This window comes from Acanthochromis polyacanthus, chromosome 9 (assembly GCF_021347895.1).
Source record: "Acanthochromis polyacanthus isolate Apoly-LR-REF ecotype Palm Island chromosome 9, KAUST_Apoly_ChrSc, whole genome shotgun sequence".
Lineage (NCBI taxonomy): Eukaryota > Metazoa > Chordata > Actinopteri > Pomacentridae > Acanthochromis > Acanthochromis polyacanthus.
In genome coordinates, this window is record NC_067121.1 from 37,839,602 (window position 1) to 37,859,951 (window position 20,350).

At 39.4% G+C, this 20,350-nt stretch overlaps 1 protein-coding gene across 1 annotated transcript in view; it reads left to right on the forward strand.

Annotated features, from left to right (window-relative positions):
* chd7 (chromodomain helicase DNA binding protein 7) overlaps window positions 1–20,350 on the forward strand; it is a 105,854-nt gene that overhangs the window by 29,193 nt on the left and 56,311 nt on the right. The window contains 1 exon segment of the mRNA XM_051953279.1: window positions 4,097–4,581. Within this exon segment, the coding sequence (XP_051809239.1) occupies window positions 4,097–4,581 (485 nt within the window).

Sequence of the window (20,350 nt, forward strand, 5' to 3'; positions counted from 1 at the left end):
TGTCGCTCCCCTACCCTCCACCAGCTTCTTCATCCTCCCATACACTGAGAGATGAACCTCCTCATCTGCTCCAAGTCTGTTGAGCCAGACGTTTGCATATTTCTCTTCATTTAATTTAACTTAACCCTCCTGTTGTCTTCATTTACGGGCACGAAGAAATATTGTTTCCTTGTCTGAAAAAAATCCCAAAATTCAGCATAGAAAGATCCCCAAATGTGTGAAAATTTGCAAAACTTTCAGGAAGAAAATTCCAATAATTCCTTAAAAGTTTCCCTTAAAAGTTTTCTTTTAAAAAAAATCCCCCAAATTTGGCAAGAAAATTCTTGGAAATATTTTCAAAACAATTTGTAAAAATCCTCCAAAAAAATCCTAAAAATATCTACAGTCATTACATATATCAGTGAAACTTTTCTTGTTTTCTTTAAGAACATTCACATAAAAAATCTGCTAAAATCAATGCCTTCAGGAAGAAAATTCCAAGAATTCCTTAAGTTTTATTTTTAAAAAAATCCCCCAAATTTGGCAACAAAATTCTTGTGAATACTTTCAAAAAATGAGTAAAAATCTTCCAGAAAAAATGCTACAATTATCTAAAATGATTCCATATATATCAGTAAATTTTTGATGTTTTCTTTGAGAACATTCACCAAAAAATTCAACCAAAATAAAGCGAAATTCATCAGATTTTGGTTGAATTTATTTATTTTTTTTGGTCAATGTTCTTAAACATTTTTAACATTTCTTTTTTTCCCACCCAAAAATGTTCGAAGATTTCCCAAAAATGTTGAAAATGTGGACATCAGAAGTTTCTCGGTGAAAAATCTACATTTCTTTCCACATTTTCAAACTTTAAAACGGGTCAGTTTTGACCCGCAGGACGACACGAGGGTTAAATCTGTTTCGGAAAGTGGGCGTTGAATGGAATCTTCCATTGCTGGTGGAGAACTGGATTCAAACCGGTACGAGTGAGCGCGGCGGCGAGCTAAATTCGCCCTGCAGAACACCAAACCTGACGCAGCACTCGGGCGTGTGTGCGATTGTTTGTGTACGCACCGTGTGTGTCTCCATTGTCATTGGCGTGATTGATTATCCAGGAAGCTTGGCAGGAGGACAGATTTATCTCTTGGCATTGCATCCCCCCTCGCCATCTCTCTCTTCCCAAACCCCCTCCTCCCCTTGTTTGTGTGTCTAAATAGCTCAGTTTACGTGTACGTCAGCAGGTGTTTGTGTGCAGAGGTTTGTGTGATGTGTGACCTTGCAGCAGCTCGGTCTCTGTGTGTGTGTTGCATTAGCATTCTCCTGACGGAAGTGGACTTTGGGTGAAAAGCGCCCCAACTCTTTCCTTCTCCACGTGAACGAGCTCTGCTAAGTGTGTACGTACGGAGTGGAGCTGCTGCTGTGGCATTTTGCTGTAAACTTGCTGATGCTCGCACACACACGCACGCACGCAGAAGCACACGTGTGTTACACATGCACACACATACTCTCAAAGGCATAGTCCTCTCGCTCTCGTATGACACACACACACACGCTCCCTCGCTGCGCCTTTTTGAAGTATGGAGATAATTTATTCGTGTCATGATGCCTGATTTCCCATCTGCTACTGGGACCCTGAGCAGCTGGAGAGAGAGAAAGGGGGAGGGAGGCAGGGATGGAGGAGAGGGAGAGGGAGGAGAGGCAGCTGGAGAGGCTCCCAACAGCTGGTAACCAGTTTCCTGTCACAGAAAGCTTACTTGGGAGCAAGGAGGAGGAGGAGGTGGAGGGAGCAAGGAGGTCTGCAGGAGAGCAGAGGAGGGGGAAAAACGAGGCATCAGCCAGTTTGTTTACTAAGGTTAGCTGCCGGAGGAGGAGGCAGGAGGGGGGCGGAAACTGTAGCAACAGGGAGTCGAGGAGAGGGAGGAGGTGGCAGCCAGGCGCATGGATGGATGGATGGAGCCTTCTTCTCCCTCTGCTCTGTGGTCTGCTGCCATTACTGACAGATTCAACCCCCACCCTGCACAAAGTGTATCAGAATTGACTGACAGGGCCGGTAGAGGCGAGCCAGCGCTGAAGCAAAACATCAGCGTTTTATGGCACGTCACCGGTCCGTTTTTGATTTACTTTGAAATTGGAATAATAAAATGAGCAGTCGCTTATTAGAAAATTAATCACGAGCTGTGTAACTCTTGTGAAAAGCAGCGAAATTAAGATCTGCAAAGCTGGTGATGCTGCTGCACGATTTCAGCAAAATCAGCGGGGATGATTGTGATTCAGATCGTGAATTCAGACTCGACCTGAAAACATCATCATATGATCTTCTGGCCCAGCCTGGAGAGGTCACAACCAGCACAAACCTATATAGGTTAACCAAATTATCGAAATATTGGAAGAATCTCTGAAATCTGTCCACAAGAGAAACAAAAAAACATGTTGCATAACCAGCAGGATGAATAACAGTCAAACGTGGTTAAGACGACATCACAGTGCAAATAATGCTCAGTGGTTGTTTAAACTCCATTTAGAGCCATATAGTCGTGTTTTATCGCACATAACTTCAATCAGACACGGGTTCAATCACGCCAAAATGGTGCACTTTCTAATGGACAACACATCAGTCACCATTTGGTTGATGTCGGTGCAGCCCAGCTGATGAGAAATCAAAACAAAGCCTAAGAATTGCTTGTATATTCAGAAACATTTTAGCTAAAACATTCCGTCAGTCAAGCATAAGTACCAGGCGCTGCTGGTTTTAGCTTTTATACTTACGTTTATAGCTAGCGGTGCTGTTTGTAAGCCGCTCTGTTGGATTTCTTCTTGTATTTTAAAAAAATTGCGTCTGAAATGCAGATCAGATCCCGCTGGAATTAGAGCCGGTCGATGTTAAGCAACAGTTACTCTGTCTGAAATTAATGCGACGCGGGAAAACGAGACATCGAACCCGATTGAGTCTGCACGCGGATTAGCAGCGCTATGAAAATGAGAAAACCGCACATGGCTACACATGGTAGAATGATGGACGCTGCATTTGCATTGTGAGCAAGCCAGATACAATCACATCCTATTACATGTAGAGATGAATTACATTTGCACAGCTCAATATGCTGTATAAACACAACATTTTACTACCAGTTGTTGTGGTCAGTGTCGCTGTGTTTCAGGGGAGGTTCACATCCGACTACAGCAAAAGTATAAACAAACTTAAGTCTTCAAGACAAGAACAGATGTTTCTTTTGCTTATGCTGATCTTAATTGCTGATAAATCTTTTTTTTTTCAAATTAATATTTTGGCTATATCCCAGAGCCCATGGTGACGCTATCAAGCTACTTGAGTTATTTCATCTAAACCCCAGAAGATGATATTTTTATTCAATATCTGGCTCAAAATAGTTCATCATTAAATTTTGCTCAGTTTTCCTTCCACTAGTTGTTTAACTCTCCTGTTGTCTTCATTTACGGGCACCAAAAAATATTGTTTCCTTGTCTGAAAAAAAAATCCAAAAATTCTGCAAAAAAAATTCCCCAAATTTCTGAGAATTGGCAAAACCTTCAGGAAAAAAATTCCAATAATTCCTTAAAAGTTTTTGTTTAAAAAAATCCAAATTTGGCAAGAAATGTCTTGTAAATATTTTCAAAAATGAGTAAAAATCTTCCAAAAAAATCTTAAAAATATCTAAAGTGATTACATATATATCAGGAAGCCTTCTAATATTTTTTTTTAAGAACATTCACAAAAAAATTCAACCAAATTCCAGCAAATTTCGCTGGATTTTGGTTGATTTTGACTTCTTTTTTCCACAAAAAAAGTTCAAGAATTTCCCGAAAATGTGGACATCAGAAGTTTCACTGTGGAAATATATTTTTTCCACATTTTCAAACTTTAAAACGAGTCAATTTGACCCACAGGATGACACGAGGGTTGAACAGCACAAGCATATAACATAGTTTGGTGTATTTTCTGCTTTCTGCTCTTGTTTTCTATGGTTTGTTAAAAAAAAAAAAGTCCTGCTGAAAGTGGCTATGAAGGTTTTTGGATGTGAAAGATGCTTGATTTTTCTCCGTATATCAATAGCGTTAATCGTAATTTAAAAATAACCAAATCTTTTCCTCTGCCCTCCAGCATTCCCCCACGGACCCGTCAGGTGATGCCTCCATGATGGCTCCTGACAGGCCGACGGTCGGCACCGGAGCCCCCGGCCAGCCTATCAGCACAGAGAAGCCCAGCAACCAGGAGACCAAGCCAAAAAAGAAGAAGAAGAAGAAAGCTAAAGCGGCGGACAGAGAGGAAGAAGAGGAACGGAAGAAGGCGGTGAGAGAAAGCGGAGAGGAAGACGTGAAGTCAGAATTTACGGGAACAGGAAGTGACGCAGGTGAACAGGTTACTGGCACAGGAACGGCGGAGGGAAGTTCGCCGCCGGTGGAGGAGAAGAAAAAGCGGAAAAAGAAACCAAAGGAGAAGGCAGAGGGCAAGGAGCCCAAAGAGCCCAAGACCCCGAAGACGCCCAAGACACCCAAAACACCCAAGACCCCCAAAGAGCCCAAGGAGCCCAAGGAGAAGAAGGCCAAGAGCTCCACGCCCAAGACCAAGACTCCCAAGAAGACCAGGTAGGAGCAGCGTTACGTTACTCTCTGTGTTTGTTTGGTTGTTAGCGCCGCTTTAAGTGTAAATGGAGAAAACCATGCATCAACCACAAGGTGAAATGGATCACTTCCTCATCAGCTGGTGTGAATATTTACTGGTTATGAGATGTGATGCCGACAGAGTCCCAGAGATGCATTTGGCACCATTAACCGCCAAGTGGAAGTGGGATGTTTTCACTTCCACTTATATTTGTACATTTAAACAGCAGCTCAGGTGGACAAAGAGTCTTAGTCAGTCTTGGTAATATGTACATTTTCCCTATCAAAGGCCTCCTAGTGTGTGCGTACGTCTATAAACGGAAGCTCACAGACGGACACACAGTAGAACCATCACTCATGTGGCCAATCGGGGGGAACCAAAGGGGTCGCAACCTTTGAGCTGTGAACCGCCACACTGTGTTTGTATGAGTGGGAGTTTGTGATCGCAGGGCTCAGCGAAGCATGCATGAGGATCAATCACATTTTCCTCCACAGATACCGATCAACAGGGTCGAAACCTCTGTCATTGCAGCTCTGCGGGTCAGGTGGAAAGTCGGTATCTTGTCTGTTTACCTGCTGGAAACGTCACCGACACTCGGTTTGTGTGACGGCTTATCCCGCTGAAGGCTCACAGAACGTATAGTTTCTGTTCTTGATGCTTTTTCTAGAGCGGCCGTGCACGCTAAGCAGGAGCAAAGAGTGCGTTTTGAGGGATTATTTTCCCGTGATTGTAGGTTTGAGTCTTTGCTAGTTTAGCTACTGAGCACAGTCCAATGTGTATCATAGATCTTTTTAAATCAAAACTTTGCCGTTTCAAATGGCTTTTAACACCTAGCGGCATGGTGACATTTTATTACTTTTAGATGTGTATTTTGGTGCTTTAAGTTTAAGCGCTTTGGTCACGCTTTGGGCTGTTGTAGATCCATAGAAATAAACTTTGATTGATTGGCTGTAGGGGGCTGAACCAAGCGATTCCAGCTCATATGATTCCTGAATGTTTTCTGTTATCTGACCAGTATATTTTCAGCTGTTTTTGCTGGAACTATGAGGTGGTGGTTAATGGTAATGAATGAACCCAACAGTGTGGCTCAGTGTTGTTTTGAACAGTGGAACTCTATGGTGCAATAATGAAAGCTTTGAAGTCAAACCCATACTTGTTGGTAGGATAGATTCATGGTTGGTTCGGTTGTTTTTTTTTTCTTTTAGATTTTACATAATTCTTTATTTAACCGTCGTGTTGTCCTGCAGTTCAAATTGACCCGTTTTAAAATTTGAAAATGTGGAAAAAATATAGATTTTCATAGTGAAACTTCTGATGTCCATATTTTCAACATTTTTGGGGAATTTTGGAATATTGTCGCTGGATTTTGGTTGATTTTTCTTGTAAATGTTCTCAAAGAAAATCTTTAGATATTTTTAGTATTTTTTTTGGAAAATTTTCACTAATTTTTTGAAAATATTCACAAGAATTTTCTTGCAAAATTTGGGGGATTTTTATTTATAATACTTTTGAAGGAAACTTTTAGCCCATTTTAAAGTTTGAAAATGTGGAAAAAAATATATATTTTCACAGTGAAACTTCTGATGTCCATATTTTCAACATTTTTGGGAAATTTTGGGGTTTTGTCGCTGGATTTTGGTTGACTTTTTTTGTAAATGTTCTTAAAGAAAATCTTCAGATATTTTTAGGATCTTTTTGGAAAATTTTCACTCATTTTTCAGGATTTTCTTGCCAAATTTGGGGGATTTTTATTTATCAAACTTTTGAGGGAAACCTTTAAGGAGTGTTTCTTTAGCCCATTTTAAAATTTGAAAATGTGGAAAAAAAATATTTTCACAGTGAAACTTTTGATGTCCACATTTTCAACATTTTGGGGAATTTTAAAAAAAAGAATTTGTCGAAAAAAAAGAAATTTTTAATAAAATGTTTCTTCAGAGCATTCACGTTTGTTGATGTTCTTAAAGAAAATATTAAGTTTTCTTGATATATGTGTAATCATTTTAGATTTTTTTGGGAAGGTTTTTACGCATTTTTTTTAATGTTCTTGCCAAATTTTGCAGGTTTTAATTTACAAAAATTTTAAGGAAAACTTTTAAGGGCTTATGAGAATTTTCTTCCTGAAGGTTTTTGCAAATTTTCAGAAATGTGGGGAATATTTTTGCAGAATTTTTGGATTTTTTTCAGACAAGGAAACAATCTTTCTTTAGTGCCCATAAATGAAGACAACAGGAGGGTTAAAATCTTACATTTTCTTACAGTTATTGTATGTTGTAGTTCTTTATCTTTCATAAGGAGAGTGACAACACATGTTTAAGCGTCCTGAGCAGAATATAGATTGCTTTAATCTATCCTCCAGTTCTTATCAGCGTTTGTCGATATCACCTTCACTTTGTTTACACCAGGAGTGTCCAGTCCAACCCTCCAAGTGTAAAAATTCCAGATTGTAATTTTTGTAAAACTAAAAATTTAAAATAATTTCTAGACCTCGACAAGTTGTTTTGATGAAGTAAAATACTAGATTGTTCTTTTGTCATTTTGTCTCATTTTTGTAATATTTTGTCCTGTTTTTATTGTTTTTTCCCTGACTTTCATCTCATGTTTTTACGTTTTATTTCTCATTTTTGTCGTTTTGTGTGTCCTTTTTGTCTTTTTTTGTCATTGGGTGTTTTGCTTTATTCGTCGTTTTGTGCCGTTTTTGTGTTTGTGTTTTTTTTTTTTAGTCTTTTGTCGTTTGTCCATTTTTTGTCACTTTGTAACTTTTTTGTGAATTTTTTGTTTTGTGGCCTTACTCATTTTTTTTGTCATTTTGTCTCATTTTTGTAACGTTTTGTCTTGTTTTGTTGTTTTTTGTCTGACTTTTGTTGTGTCTTGTGTTTTTGTCGTTTTGTGTGTCCTTTTTGTCTCGCTTGTGGTTTTTGTCTTTTTTTGTCATTGTGTGTTTTGCTTTATTTGTCGTTTTTGTGCTGTTTTTCTTTCGTCTTGTTTTGTCGTTTGTCGTCTTTTTTGTAACTTGTTTTGTTTTGTGGCCTTACTCAATTTTTTTTGTCGTTTTGTGTCATTTTTGTAACATCTTGTTTAGTTGTTTTTTGTCTCACTTTTGTTGTTCATCTCGTGTTTTTGCCATTTTGTGTGTCTTTTTTGTCTCGCTTGTGGTCTTTGTCTTTTTTTGTTATTGTGTGTTTTGCTTTGTTTTTCATCTTGTGTGCCGTTTTTTGTGTTTGCATTTTCTTTGATCTTGTTTTGTCGTTTGTCCATTTTTTTGTCACTTTGTAACTTTTTTGTGAAAGGTTTTGTTTTGTGGCCTGACTCATTTTTTTTTGTCATTTTGTGTCTCATTTTTGTAACATTTTGTCTTGTTGTTTTTTTGTCTGACTTTTGTTGTTCATCTCATATTTTTGTTGTTTTTCCCTTTTGTCTCGCTTGTGGTTTTGTCTTTTATCATTTTGCGTTTTGCTTTACTCACTGTTTTGTGTTTTTGTTTTGTCTCATTTGTGTCGCTTATCCGTTTTTTTGTTGCTTTGTAACTTGTTTCTCATTTTTTGTCTCTTTTTCTGCTTTGTCTTGTGTCATTTGTCTCTTTTCATGACGTTTTGTGTCTCATTTTCTCAGTATTTTCTCTTGTTGTTTCGTCTTTCTCATCGTATAGTAAAAACTCCAGATCAAACTGGGCTGAATGTGGCTCCTGAACTAAAATAAGTTTAGTTTACGCTCCTCTCTGCTCTTATGCCCTGCATTCTCGCACTCGTCCTCTCTTGCCTCCATCGTATCTTTTCACTTTTCGCCGCTCGTTCGCTCGGGTCTGGCCGTTCTCCCCGACATTCGCATCCTCTCCCGACGTCGATGCTTTTCTCACTTCGCAATCTGTCAGATCAGAGCGCCGAGGGCATTTGTGTACGGGAGAGCCGGCGGTGGTTTCATTGTGAAGGTGGAAACTTGATCTGACTGAGGAATGCGTCAGGACGGCCCCCCCCATCTCTCTCCCCCTCTGTCTCCCTTTCCTCTCGGCCTCTTTTATCCCGAGGAAGAGGGAGGGCCGAAGCAGCAGGCAGGGGTCAGCGCTGGGGGAGGTGTGTGTGCACGTTATGCATGCACTGGCCACTGGAATAGAGTCTGGGGGTGGAGAACTGAGGTGGGGGTGGGGGGGTGCTGGCGTTTTGTGTGTGCATGCATGTGCTGGGGGAGGGGTCTTTAGTAATCTTTGTGGCAGAAAATGGCGTCTAATGATAATGAAGGCCATGCTGCTGACCACTCCACAGCTCTGTGTGTGTGTGTGTGTGCAGAGGAAATGTGGGGGTGGGTCCATTCTCAGCCCCCCTCCCCTGTGTGTGTGTGTGTGTGTGTGTTTGTGTATTGGTAAACGAGCTCTTATCTGTTGTCAGGCTTTCCTCCATCTTGAGTGGCGGCCTGGAGCTCCCAGGTTAATTTAGCATAATAATGGCTGCCGGCCATTCACTGCCACTCTAAAATGGTGGACCTCCACAATCACCCAACTATCTTCTCCTTTTATTCTTCCCCTTCCTTTTCCCCTCCCTCCAATCCCACCTCTTCCTGACGAAGAGGAGCGCGTGCTTTCATCTCTTCCTCCCCGTCTTCCCTCCTCCTTTGTAATTCAAGGCAAACACTGAGGAGGGAAGTTTGTCTCGAGCAAAGGCGACAATAAATCTCCGTACCTCTGAGTGAAGTCTCTCTTTTGAAGCTAAGCTCTTCATTAAGGTGGTCTCCACACCTGTAGCTCTGATTGTTGTAGACCAGGGGTGTCCAGCTCATCTTAGTTCAGCCCAATTTGATCTCAGGTGGTCCGAACCAGTAAAATCACAGCATAAAAACCGAGAAATAACTCCAGATTTTTCCTTAGTTTGAGTGCAAAAAAGCACATTCTGAAAATATTCACCTTTAAGGAACTATCCTTTTACGAAACATCACGAACGACCTGAAATTTCTTAAGAAAAATAGCAAAAATTCAGCCTCAGTTCATCATTTACACGTTACAACGTACAGATCAGAGTGTCCACAAAAGAACACAACTTTAAATCACAGTTATCTGGAACTAATTGATTTAGTAGTTGACTTTAAAAAAGACAATAAAAACAGCAAAAATGAGACACAAAACGACAAAAGCAAGAAAAGTTGAATGACAAAAAAATGAGACAAACGACACAAAGTTACAAAGCGACCAAAAATGGACAAACGAGACAAAAAATGACAAAAGCGTGATGCAGAACGACAAAAAAAGATACACAAAACAATGAATGAAGCAAAACAAAATGACCAAAATGAGACAAAACAACACAAGCGAGACCAAAAGGAAACACAAAATGACAAAAACGTGAGACAAACGATGAAAGTCAGACAAAAAAAACAATCAAAGCAAGACAAAATATTACAGAAATAAGACACAAAATGACAGACAAATGATAAAAGTCAGACAAAAAAAGCCAAAAAACACTAAAAACAAGGCATAACACTTCAAAAATGAGACACAAAATGACAAAAGCAAGAAAAGTTGAATCACAAAAAATGAGACAAACGACACAAAAAGGTTACAAAGCGACCAAAAATGGACAAACGAGACAAAAAATGCCAAAAGCGTGATGCAGAACGACAAAAACGATACACAAAACAATGAATGAAGCAAAACAAAATGACAAAAATGAGACAAAACAACACAAGCGAGACAAAAAGGAAACACAATGACAAAAACGTGAGACAAACGATGAAAGTCAGACAAAAAACAATCAAAACAAGACAAAATATTACAGAAATAGACACAAAATGACACAAACATTAGACAAGCGATAAAGGTCAGACAAAAAAGCCAAAAAAACACTAAAAACAAGGCATACTACAGAAATGAGACACAAAACGACAAAAGCAAGAAAAATTGAATGACACAAAAATGAGAAACGACACAAAAAAGTTACAAAGCGACCAAAAATGCACAAACAAGACAAAAAAAATGAGAAAAGCGTGATGCAGAACGACACGAAACAATGAATGAAGCAAAACAAAACGACAAAAATGAGACAAAACAACACAAGCGAGACAAAAAGGAAACACAAAATGACAAAAACGTGAGACAAACAATAAAGTCAGACAAAAAACAATCAAAACAAGAGAAAATATTGCAGAAATAAGACACAAAATGACAAAAACGTGAGACAAACAAAAGTCAGACAAAAAAAACAATCAAAACAAGACTATATATTACAGAAATAAGACACTAAATAATAACAGCAAAAATGAGACACAAAACGACAAAAGCAAGAAAAGTTGAATAACAAAAAAATGAGACAAACGACACAAAGTTACAAAGCGACCAAAAATGGACAAACGAGACAAAAAATGACAAAAGCGTGATGCAGAACGACAAAAACGATACATGAAGCAAAACAAAATGACAAAAATGAGACAAAACAACACAAGCGAGACAAAAAGGAAACACAAAATGACGAAAACGGGAGACAAACTATGAAAGTCAGACAAAAAAAGATGAAAAAAACAATCAAAACAGACAAAATATTACAAAAATGACAAAAGAATGTTATGATCAAAGCAACGTGTCATGGTCTAGAAAATATTTTAAATTTATAGTTTAACAAATTGCAGTTAATGTCTTCTCTGTAATTTTTACACTTTAAGGTCTGCCTCATGTTTGACACTCCTTGTAGACTTGTATTCGGGTCAGTTTTGTAGACATCCTCTGTGACTTTATCAGAATATAAGCAGCAAAGTGTAGCAGCTGCTTACAGATTAGGACTGTCGATCCATTTGTATTCCGTGTGTCGCCGAAGTTTGTCGTCTTCCTGTTCCGAGCACAGTGGGCGGACATAGCTACAGGATTTCTGGAGGATTTGGAACTTCCCGCAGCGTTTGAACACCGGCATCCTCCAAAGTCTGGCTTCAATCGCAACCCTAGTGATGAATTATAAAGGACGATAAGTATTAATGTTGTTTTCCTGGTGCTTTGGTCACAAATACTGGGGCTGCATGAGGATGTTTAGACAGATGGTCGATGGTAATGTCTCATGGACTTTTCTGCCATAGACGCGTCATACAGTGTATGTCTCTAAGGTTTTTATTTGGTGTGTTTTTAATACGACTGCCAAAGATTTTCCAAGTCATCCAACAGTCACAAGTTCAAGTCATTAGTTGGTTAGTCATTGCTCACTTATTTAGCCCTCGTGTCGTCCTGCGGGTCAAATTGACCCGTTTTAAAGTTTGAGAATGTGGAAAAAAATATCTATTTTCACAGTGAAACTTCTGATGTCCACATTTTCAATATTTTCGGGAAATCTTTCAACGTTTTTTGGTGGAAAAAATGAAAAGTTTCTTTAAGAACATTCACTAAAAAAATCAACCAAAATCCAGCGAATTTCGCTGGATTTTGGTTGATTTTTTTAGTGAATGTTCTTAAAGAATATATTAGAAGTTTTACTGATTTATATGTTTAGATATTTTTAGGATTGTTTTTAAAAAAATATTTCCAAGAATTTTCATGCCAAAAGAAATAAAACTTGTAAGGGAAACTTTTAAGGAATTACTGGAGTTTTTCTTCCTGACGTTTTTGCAAATTTTCAGAAATTTGGGGAAATCTTTTTGCAGAATTTTTGCATTTTTCTCAGACAAGGAAACAATTTTTTTGGTGCCTTTTTAAATGAAGACAACAGGAGGGTTAAATACATGCTTTTTTTTTTTAATGAGGCGTCAGGAAGTTGTTTGAGTTCCGGGTCTGAGAGGAAAGACTCTTTTAGGTAGCACTGTTATACTTTGAGAAAAATACAAAACTGCAGCTAATAATAAGCCTTTAAACTGCATATTTTACAAGCCTAAATGAGCTGCGGTGATGCCAGAGAATGTGTTGGGTAAACATTTAGCTTCAGAGGGACGGTACATCTGTCAGATATTAATCCGCTAACCAGCTAAATATTAACTATTGTTCCCTAGAATTGCATTTTTCACCTCCAGTAGCACATAATTGTCTGGGTTCTACAGCATTAGAGTGGATTTTAATGCTAAGTGGCTAACATTAGCTGCGTGGATATTTCAGATAATAAATTGAGTTGATGAATGAGAGCTGAATGTTTCCCTCTTAGTTTGCTTGTCCCCTTTATAAAATCCTGCTTTACCTTCTCGAAATGATCCCATAATTTGGATTTCCTGTTTAATTCCTACCAAAAAACAAGATCTCTGTGACTGAGTGTTTTTCTCCCTTGATTGATCAGCCAATTAAAACTCATCTAGTATTACTTTTCTCATCGATTCATGTTTGATTAACTGATAGGGGGCAGATCTAGTTTTCAGTGAAACCACATAATGTCAAGGCTATAAAGTTTAACCGCCTTTACATTCAAGTTGCTTCTTCTATGCGTTTAGCTTTCCTTCTACCAATGTTTCCTGACTTGTTAAATGAAGTGCGTTTCAATAAGTGTTAAAGGCCTAAAATAAACCATAAAAAATTTCTCGCTTAGTGTCTGGAAAATCCGCCTTTGAAGGTAGATATGTTCCATTGCATTTTGGGGGATTTATGTGAGATTTCCACCAGCAAGTGTAGGAGCAAAGAAAAAAAGCCTGAGAAGTTCAGAAGTTTTTCTTGTGGCTGGTACCACGCTGCAGAATGTTTTTCTCTGCTCGGTGTATTTGCATCTCTCTTTGAACAAATAAACCGCCACAGAGCCGACCGAAGCCTTCGCTAAATTGGTGTAACCAGGATGTTCTGGTAACTCTTTGAACACGGGCTGTTTTTCGGTTTCCACTCCCCTTTTATTTGCAGATTTCTGGCACTGTGAAAAAGTTATGCCTTAGCACTTGGGTAGTTTCGGAACAAATGGGGTTACTGATGATTTGCACGTTGGCGTTACCCTACATCAGGGGTGTCAAAATCTTAGTTCAGGTTCCACATTCAGCCCAGTTTGATCTCAAATGGACCGTAAAATGAGAACATAATAGCCTATAAATAACCAAAACTCCAAATCTTTCCTTTGTTTTAGTGGAAAAAAAGTACATTCTGAAAATGTTCTCATTTAAGGAGTTATCTTTTTACAAAAGTTCAAGAACAACCTGAAATTTCTGAGGAAAAATTAGTTAAATTTCAGCACTTTTATGCCTCAGTTTATCATTTACACATAACTTACAGATCAGTTTATCTACAAAGGAACACATTAAGTCACAGGTATCTGCAACTGAATGATGTAATGTTTTACTTTATGATCAACACAGCAAAAGTCAGACAATAAAAGCAATGTGAAATATTCCAAAAATGAAACACGAAATGACCAAATACGAGACAGACGACACAAAACAAAAAGTTACAAAGCAACAAAAAGTTACACTAGTTTTAAAAAATGAGACCAAAAATGACAAAAGTAGACAACATAAGTGAGACAAAAGAACTCAAAATGACACAAACGATGCACAAAACAACGAATAAAGCAAAACGCTAAATGCGAAAAATAAGGCAAAAAAACACGAGAACCAAAGGGAAACACAAAATGACAAAAACGAGAAACAAAAGGACAAAAAAAAATGATAGGCAAACGATAAAAGTCAGGCCAAAAATCAACTAAAACAAGACAAAATGTTACAAAAATGAGGTGCAAAACGACAAAATATGTATGTGCAATCTAGTATTTTACTTCATGATCAAAAAAACTTGTATAGTCTAGAGATAATTTTATAGTTTTACAAATCTGCAGTTAATGTCTTCTCTGGAATTTTTACACCTACCAACCAGATTGAACCCTCTGGCCGACCGGCTTTGGCCCACTGTCGGCAGGTTTGACACCTTTGCTCTACACGTTGTTGGAATATTTAATCTCTAATCATGAATAGAGGTTAAAATTGTTGTCTTGCTTTTCGTACAATCTTTTCTTGGAATGGACACAGACCTGTTGTTGGCCTGCATTTGGTACATGTTGGTCCATTTTATGTTGCATTAATATCCCATACGTACAGTTTTGTATGGTTTTAAACTAAATCGATCGCTGAAAGTGTATTCTAAGGTAATACTTTCTGCTAATTATGGTTTGTGTTCGTTTTTGGACATGCACTCCTTCCTGTCACTTTTCCACAGAAGTTGCGATGACGGTCTCACTCAGTTGGACCTGATAGCCTAAATAAAGTCTTTTTTCATCATTTTCGCACCCATATTTGACCAAAAATGCATCTTTCCTCTAAGCTTACCAGCAGCGGAATCCACCAATTGCACCGGTAGCTTCATTATTTACCCCAACATGGAGACAGGATCAGTCCAGGTCACGATCCAACAGCTCTTAAACAGAGAGTTGCAGTTTATTTTATTGCTTCTACTTGTTTTTAGGTGTCTTTCCTCTGAATTTATTAGAAACCTGCAGCAGGAGGAGCCATATGCACGTCTTAAGATCTCCACGTTTACACATATCCTGAAAATGAAGACAGAATCGATAAGGATCTAACAGCAAATCACACTGTTGTTTTACTGTTGATTAACCTTCGTGTCGTCCTGCGGGTCAAAATCAACCTGGTTTAAAGTTTGAAAATGTAGGAAAAAATATATATTCTCACAGCGAAACTTCTCATGTCCACATTTTCACAATTTTTGGGAAATCTTTGAACATTTTTTGGTAGGAAAAAAAAATGTTAAGTATGTTTCTGAAGAATATTCACATAAAAATCAACCAAAAATTTCACTGGATTTTGGTTGATCTTTATGTGAATGTTCTTCAGAAAATATTACAAATTTTACTGATATGTATGTAATCACTTTAGATATTTTAAGGATTTTTTTGGGAAGATTTTTACTCATTTTTTGAAAATATTTACAAGAATTTTCTTGCCAAATTTGGGGGATTTTTTTTAAAATAAAACTTTTAAGGAAAACTTAAAGAATTCATGGAATTTTCTTCCTGAAGGTTTCGCAAATTTTCATAAATTTGGGGATTTTTTTTTTTTGCTGAATGTTTGGATTTCTTTCCAGCAAGGAAACAATATTTTTTTAGTGCCCGTAAATGAGGACAACAGGAGGGTTGATTAGTAATTTTCAGTGTTTTTGACATGTTAAAATTGTCGCATGCAAAGGGTCGATTGCTTCACTTTGGTTCAACATTCACTCCACAAGCTGTTCTTTAACAGCAACAACAGTTTGTGCAATTTGATTTCAATGGACGGGCAGAAAAGATGCATCAGAGAGGCGGCGTTTCAGCTGTCGAGGACGGTATTTGTGCGAGTAGGCGATACAATCAGGTGGTTTACTTGTCCACTCAGCTCACTCCTCTCCTTTGACCTTGCCTTCTCTCTCCATCCTCCTCGTCTCTCGCTCGAGCTCCCTCTCTCCGTCTACCTCTCTCTCTCAGAGGAAGTACATCTATAAATAACACCGCTCTGAGCTGCCACACCCTTCCCTCAGTGTGTGTGTGTGTGTGTGTGTGTGTGTGTGTGTGTGTGTGTGTGTGTGTGTGTGTGTGTGTGTGTGTGTGTGTGTGTGTGTGTGTGTGTGTGTGTGTGTGTGTGTGTGTGTGATTTGTTTGCAGTACACACAAAGAGAAGTCAGACATGCATGCAGGCACCTTGGCTTGTGCGTGTCTGCAGGCGTGTGTGCAAATACAGCACTTTCTGAACATGCTTCGAAAGGTGTGTGTGGCCTTTCGGTGTGTGTTTTTGTTTTGTTGTTTTGGGCGGTGTGTATGGGGGTGCAGCGGTATGACTCATCACAGCAGCAGGTGTCCCTTACACCCCACCCTTCACCGTTTTTTTTGTCTGTTGTTTTACTCCACCGTTCTGCTTCCTGTCTCTCCTTTATCCCAAACTGAAAGGAGCATCGCAGCTCAGTGCACACACACACACACACACACACACACACATACATACAACACACACACACACGCATATACAACACACACACACACACACACCTCACAGCTGGCCAGCATGTGTGAATGCCATGCTATAAGCCCAGCAGTGTACAGCAGAGTGAGTGGGAGGAGCTTATGTGTACACCTGGACAGGACTTGCCTTATATGGAGTTGTTTAATATCATGATTGACACGTCGGCCCCCCTTTTTTTTTTTTTTTTGCAGTTCGACTCTGATTTAATAAGTTTTATCAGCGTTTTCTGGCAGCAGCGGCCACCTCGCTCTCCGTCAAACAAAAACCCTGATTTCTGGCTGGGCCTGGTGCCGTGTTTTCAGTTTAAGACTAAATGATGATAATTAAATGAAATTTATCCTGAGAGGTTTTTGGTCGACTAAGCTGTTTGATTGAGTTGGCAGCTCAGCAGCAGTGTTTTTAATATGACAAAGTTCACTTTGTTTTAATTATGTCCTTCGGGGTTTTATTTCTGGACGCTATAACTTGTGAATGCAGTCCATTTACCACCTCTAACATAATGCAGCCGCCAAGATGGTAAAATATTAATGAACTGTACATGGATAAATTAGAATTGACATTGTTGACAGATGGATTTAAAATCAACAAGACACATAATTCATAATTTAGTATGAACGTTGGATTTAGAGTTCACAAATTGTGCTCTCCTTTCAAGACACTTGTTTGACAGTGGATGTAAATGGAGAATTGGGCTTTGGCTCGTACCTATACTGATTAGTTAAAAAACAAATACTTTGTTCAGCTTCTATCGCGATCTTTAAGATCAGATCTGGACAACCCGCGTGGACACTGGGGATTAGGTATCTGTCTTGCCAAGCTCCAAGGCCGATACAAGTAATTTTTTTCCGCTTTTCTGTTCAGGAGGTCCTCAGTTTATGACGTCCTCGACTTACGGCATTTCATTGTTACGTTGAAATTTGTTCAGTGGAATTAGCTGATGAGCGGAGCGGACGAGTACATCATCACACAGCGACTGGAGTGGATGAATACTTTATGTACAGTAGTCACGTGGCGCTATATAGCGGCTTTGTTTACATTGGATTATGCTGCGTTTGCTAATGCTACGTTTGCTAACTTCATTATGGCTCCCAAGCGCAAGTCAGACTTAGTTTACATTTTCACCGGTATTTTCCTGCCAAGTTGTGTTTCAGTGTGAGATAAGGACTGTTTGTCGTTACTGTAGTTGTACAAACATGTAAACTGATCCATATGCACGTAACGCCTTCGTTTCACCAGAGTTCCGACTTACAACAAAAGTCGACTTGCATCAATTTGTAGTAATGGAACTCCAACGTAAGTCGAGGACCCCCTGTATTGTTATTTTTACCGATAAAAATAAATTAACTGCGCTGCTTTGGTTCTGATGCACCCGTTTCTCGCTTTAGTTTCTCGCCCACACCACCATGTGATGTTACAACTAGCCCCTGAATAACACTGAGAGCTGTTGTTTACACAGATCGACAGATGACCACGTTTGCAGAGCAAAGCTTTGTCGTCTAAAGTTGCAAGAAACAACTTCAGTCTTCCTACAACATGCCCAGTTTTTCCTATATAATTCATTTTTTTTGTCAGCACAGAAGGAACTTATTTTACAGTCTGTGCTAGGCTAAGGCTATCGCTAAGAGGCTTGCTGTGCTACCAGGAAAAGCTGTTTCATCTTGCTAAAGTAAGGTTTATTTTAACAGTCGGTTCTAACTGACAGACACATATCTAGCAGAGACACAACCCACAAAATCTGAACAAGAACCACAGCCATCAGCACAAATCAGAGAACTGTGTTTTTTTTTCTGTTTTTTTTTTCACAGTGGCTAAGCTAGCAGCTAGCAGCTGAGTTCGAAGGCAGCCATAGATTATTCCAAAACAGATTCTGGAGAACTATACCACACAATACTTTAAGCTATGGGCCTCCAGTGGGCAATAAAACTGATAGAAAAACAAAAGAGAAGAACAGCAGACGTAACTGCAGGAGATAAACTGTTCAATATCAATCAATTGATCTCACAGTAAACAGAGGAGACCGGATGCTCTGACGTCGTCACCCTGATTTTTATCCTCCTTATTCAGCTGAGACAATGATTATTAATGAAGTAACCTAGATATGAATGACCCCTGCTATCACATGGAGTTAACATATAAAATGTGGTGTATATCAGCTCAAATGTCACTTATTGGTCTTGCCTGCTTTTAAACCTGGAAAAAGGCAAAAAAAAAAAAACACCCGTCGCAACTACAACGTGCTGCTCAGTCTCATAAATGGTGAAATACTCTGCATTTATGATTTAATAAAAAGTGCTAAGAAGTTGATTTAAGGCAGCTTATTGTCGCACAAGTTGATTCATTCGCCCAGCGTTTACAGACGACTGAACCGGACAGAGAAAAGGAGGCAGAGACGGATTTCTGGAGGAGAGTTTTAGAGCTAAAACAAGACGAGTGCAGAGATGGACCGAGCAGAAAGAGCTGCAGAGAGGTGATTGAGAAGTGAGGCCATGAAGAAGAAGAAGCTCGGAGGAAGAGAAGGGAGAAGGCAGCCAAGTGTAGAAGAGTGTGTGTGTGTGTGTGTGTGTGTGTGGCCAGATGGCTCCAGCGTGTGGCGACCAGCCAGAGGAACAGGTGCAGGTCACATGACCAGCCGTTACCACGGAGATGGTGATTGCTCTTGGCGTGAGGATGAAAGGAGAAGGGCCCCAGGGACAGAGGGGGTGAGGATGGAGAGGGGGAGAGAGCAGGAGGGAGGGAGGGAGCAGGAGACGGAGAGGGAGAGATCCAGGCCTACAGCGCTGCAGAGGACAGCACTCACAGCTGTTGTGTTTTATTCCAAGTTAGCACAACAAATACTCCTTATAACCTGTAAATGTTTTATTTTCCTCTTATTAAATAAATCACCACGTTGCAATCCGTGCTGCACGGTTCGGTTCTCGTGGGCCACTTCACTTCAATCCAGTTCCGTGTTTGCAAATTAGCCCTATCCGCTAATCCCCAGTGCTAACGAATCTCTTATGAAACCTTTTTAGCTGCACTTTTTTTTTTTTTACTCGCAAAGGGCAGTACAGAACACACAGTGGCCCAGCTTCTCTTTGGTTCCTGTAAAAGTGACAAACATCTCTGGTGGCAGATTACAGCTGCAGCCAATCAAAGTTCATTCCACAAGTAGGTTTTATAGGCAGCAACAAACTCTAATGCAACTTTTACTGTTTGGTAGAAGTGAGGTTTGTACTCGGCCATAGTTTGTTTGTGGAGTAAATCAAACGGCACTTTTGCTGCTGCAGAATATGAAACCTTTCCCATAACTTTAAAAAAGACTTGGATGCAAGTTGTTCGCAGTAGGGATGCCCTAATCAGGTTTTTATTTTGACTTTTCTAGTATTGTACCAGAGGTGGGCAGAGTGCATTGTGGGAGTTCAGCTAGCACGGGGGCACCAAGCCTTCTGTGAGGTTTAATGACCTCCAGCCGGCGCCCATGGATTAAAGTCCGGATTAATCAAGACGCCGTGGTTCTATACCAATCCCACTGGAATGGCCGTCTTACTCGTCTTTCCCTTTGCCACCAATATCAGCCCATGACCAATTAATATACGGGGTGCATTTATATTGCCAATCAATGAATTATTGATCGATATTGCTGCACATGTTGAGTGATTTATTAAAACGTGTGACAGCGGATTGGACTCGGTTTCTTATGGCCATGACGCTGATAAAAGGATCAGGCTCAGGAGACTTCTAGTTTCAGATGTTTCTTATAAAGGTGCATTTTGCAAATGGATAATGCGTGAGATTGAGTGTTCTGAGTATTGCTGGTCCTCACCTCCTACATTTTTGTTGTCAGATTTTCTGAACCTTCAGTGCAGTAAGTTTGACGATATACCTTGAAAACTACAGGCTAATTTATTGTTTTCT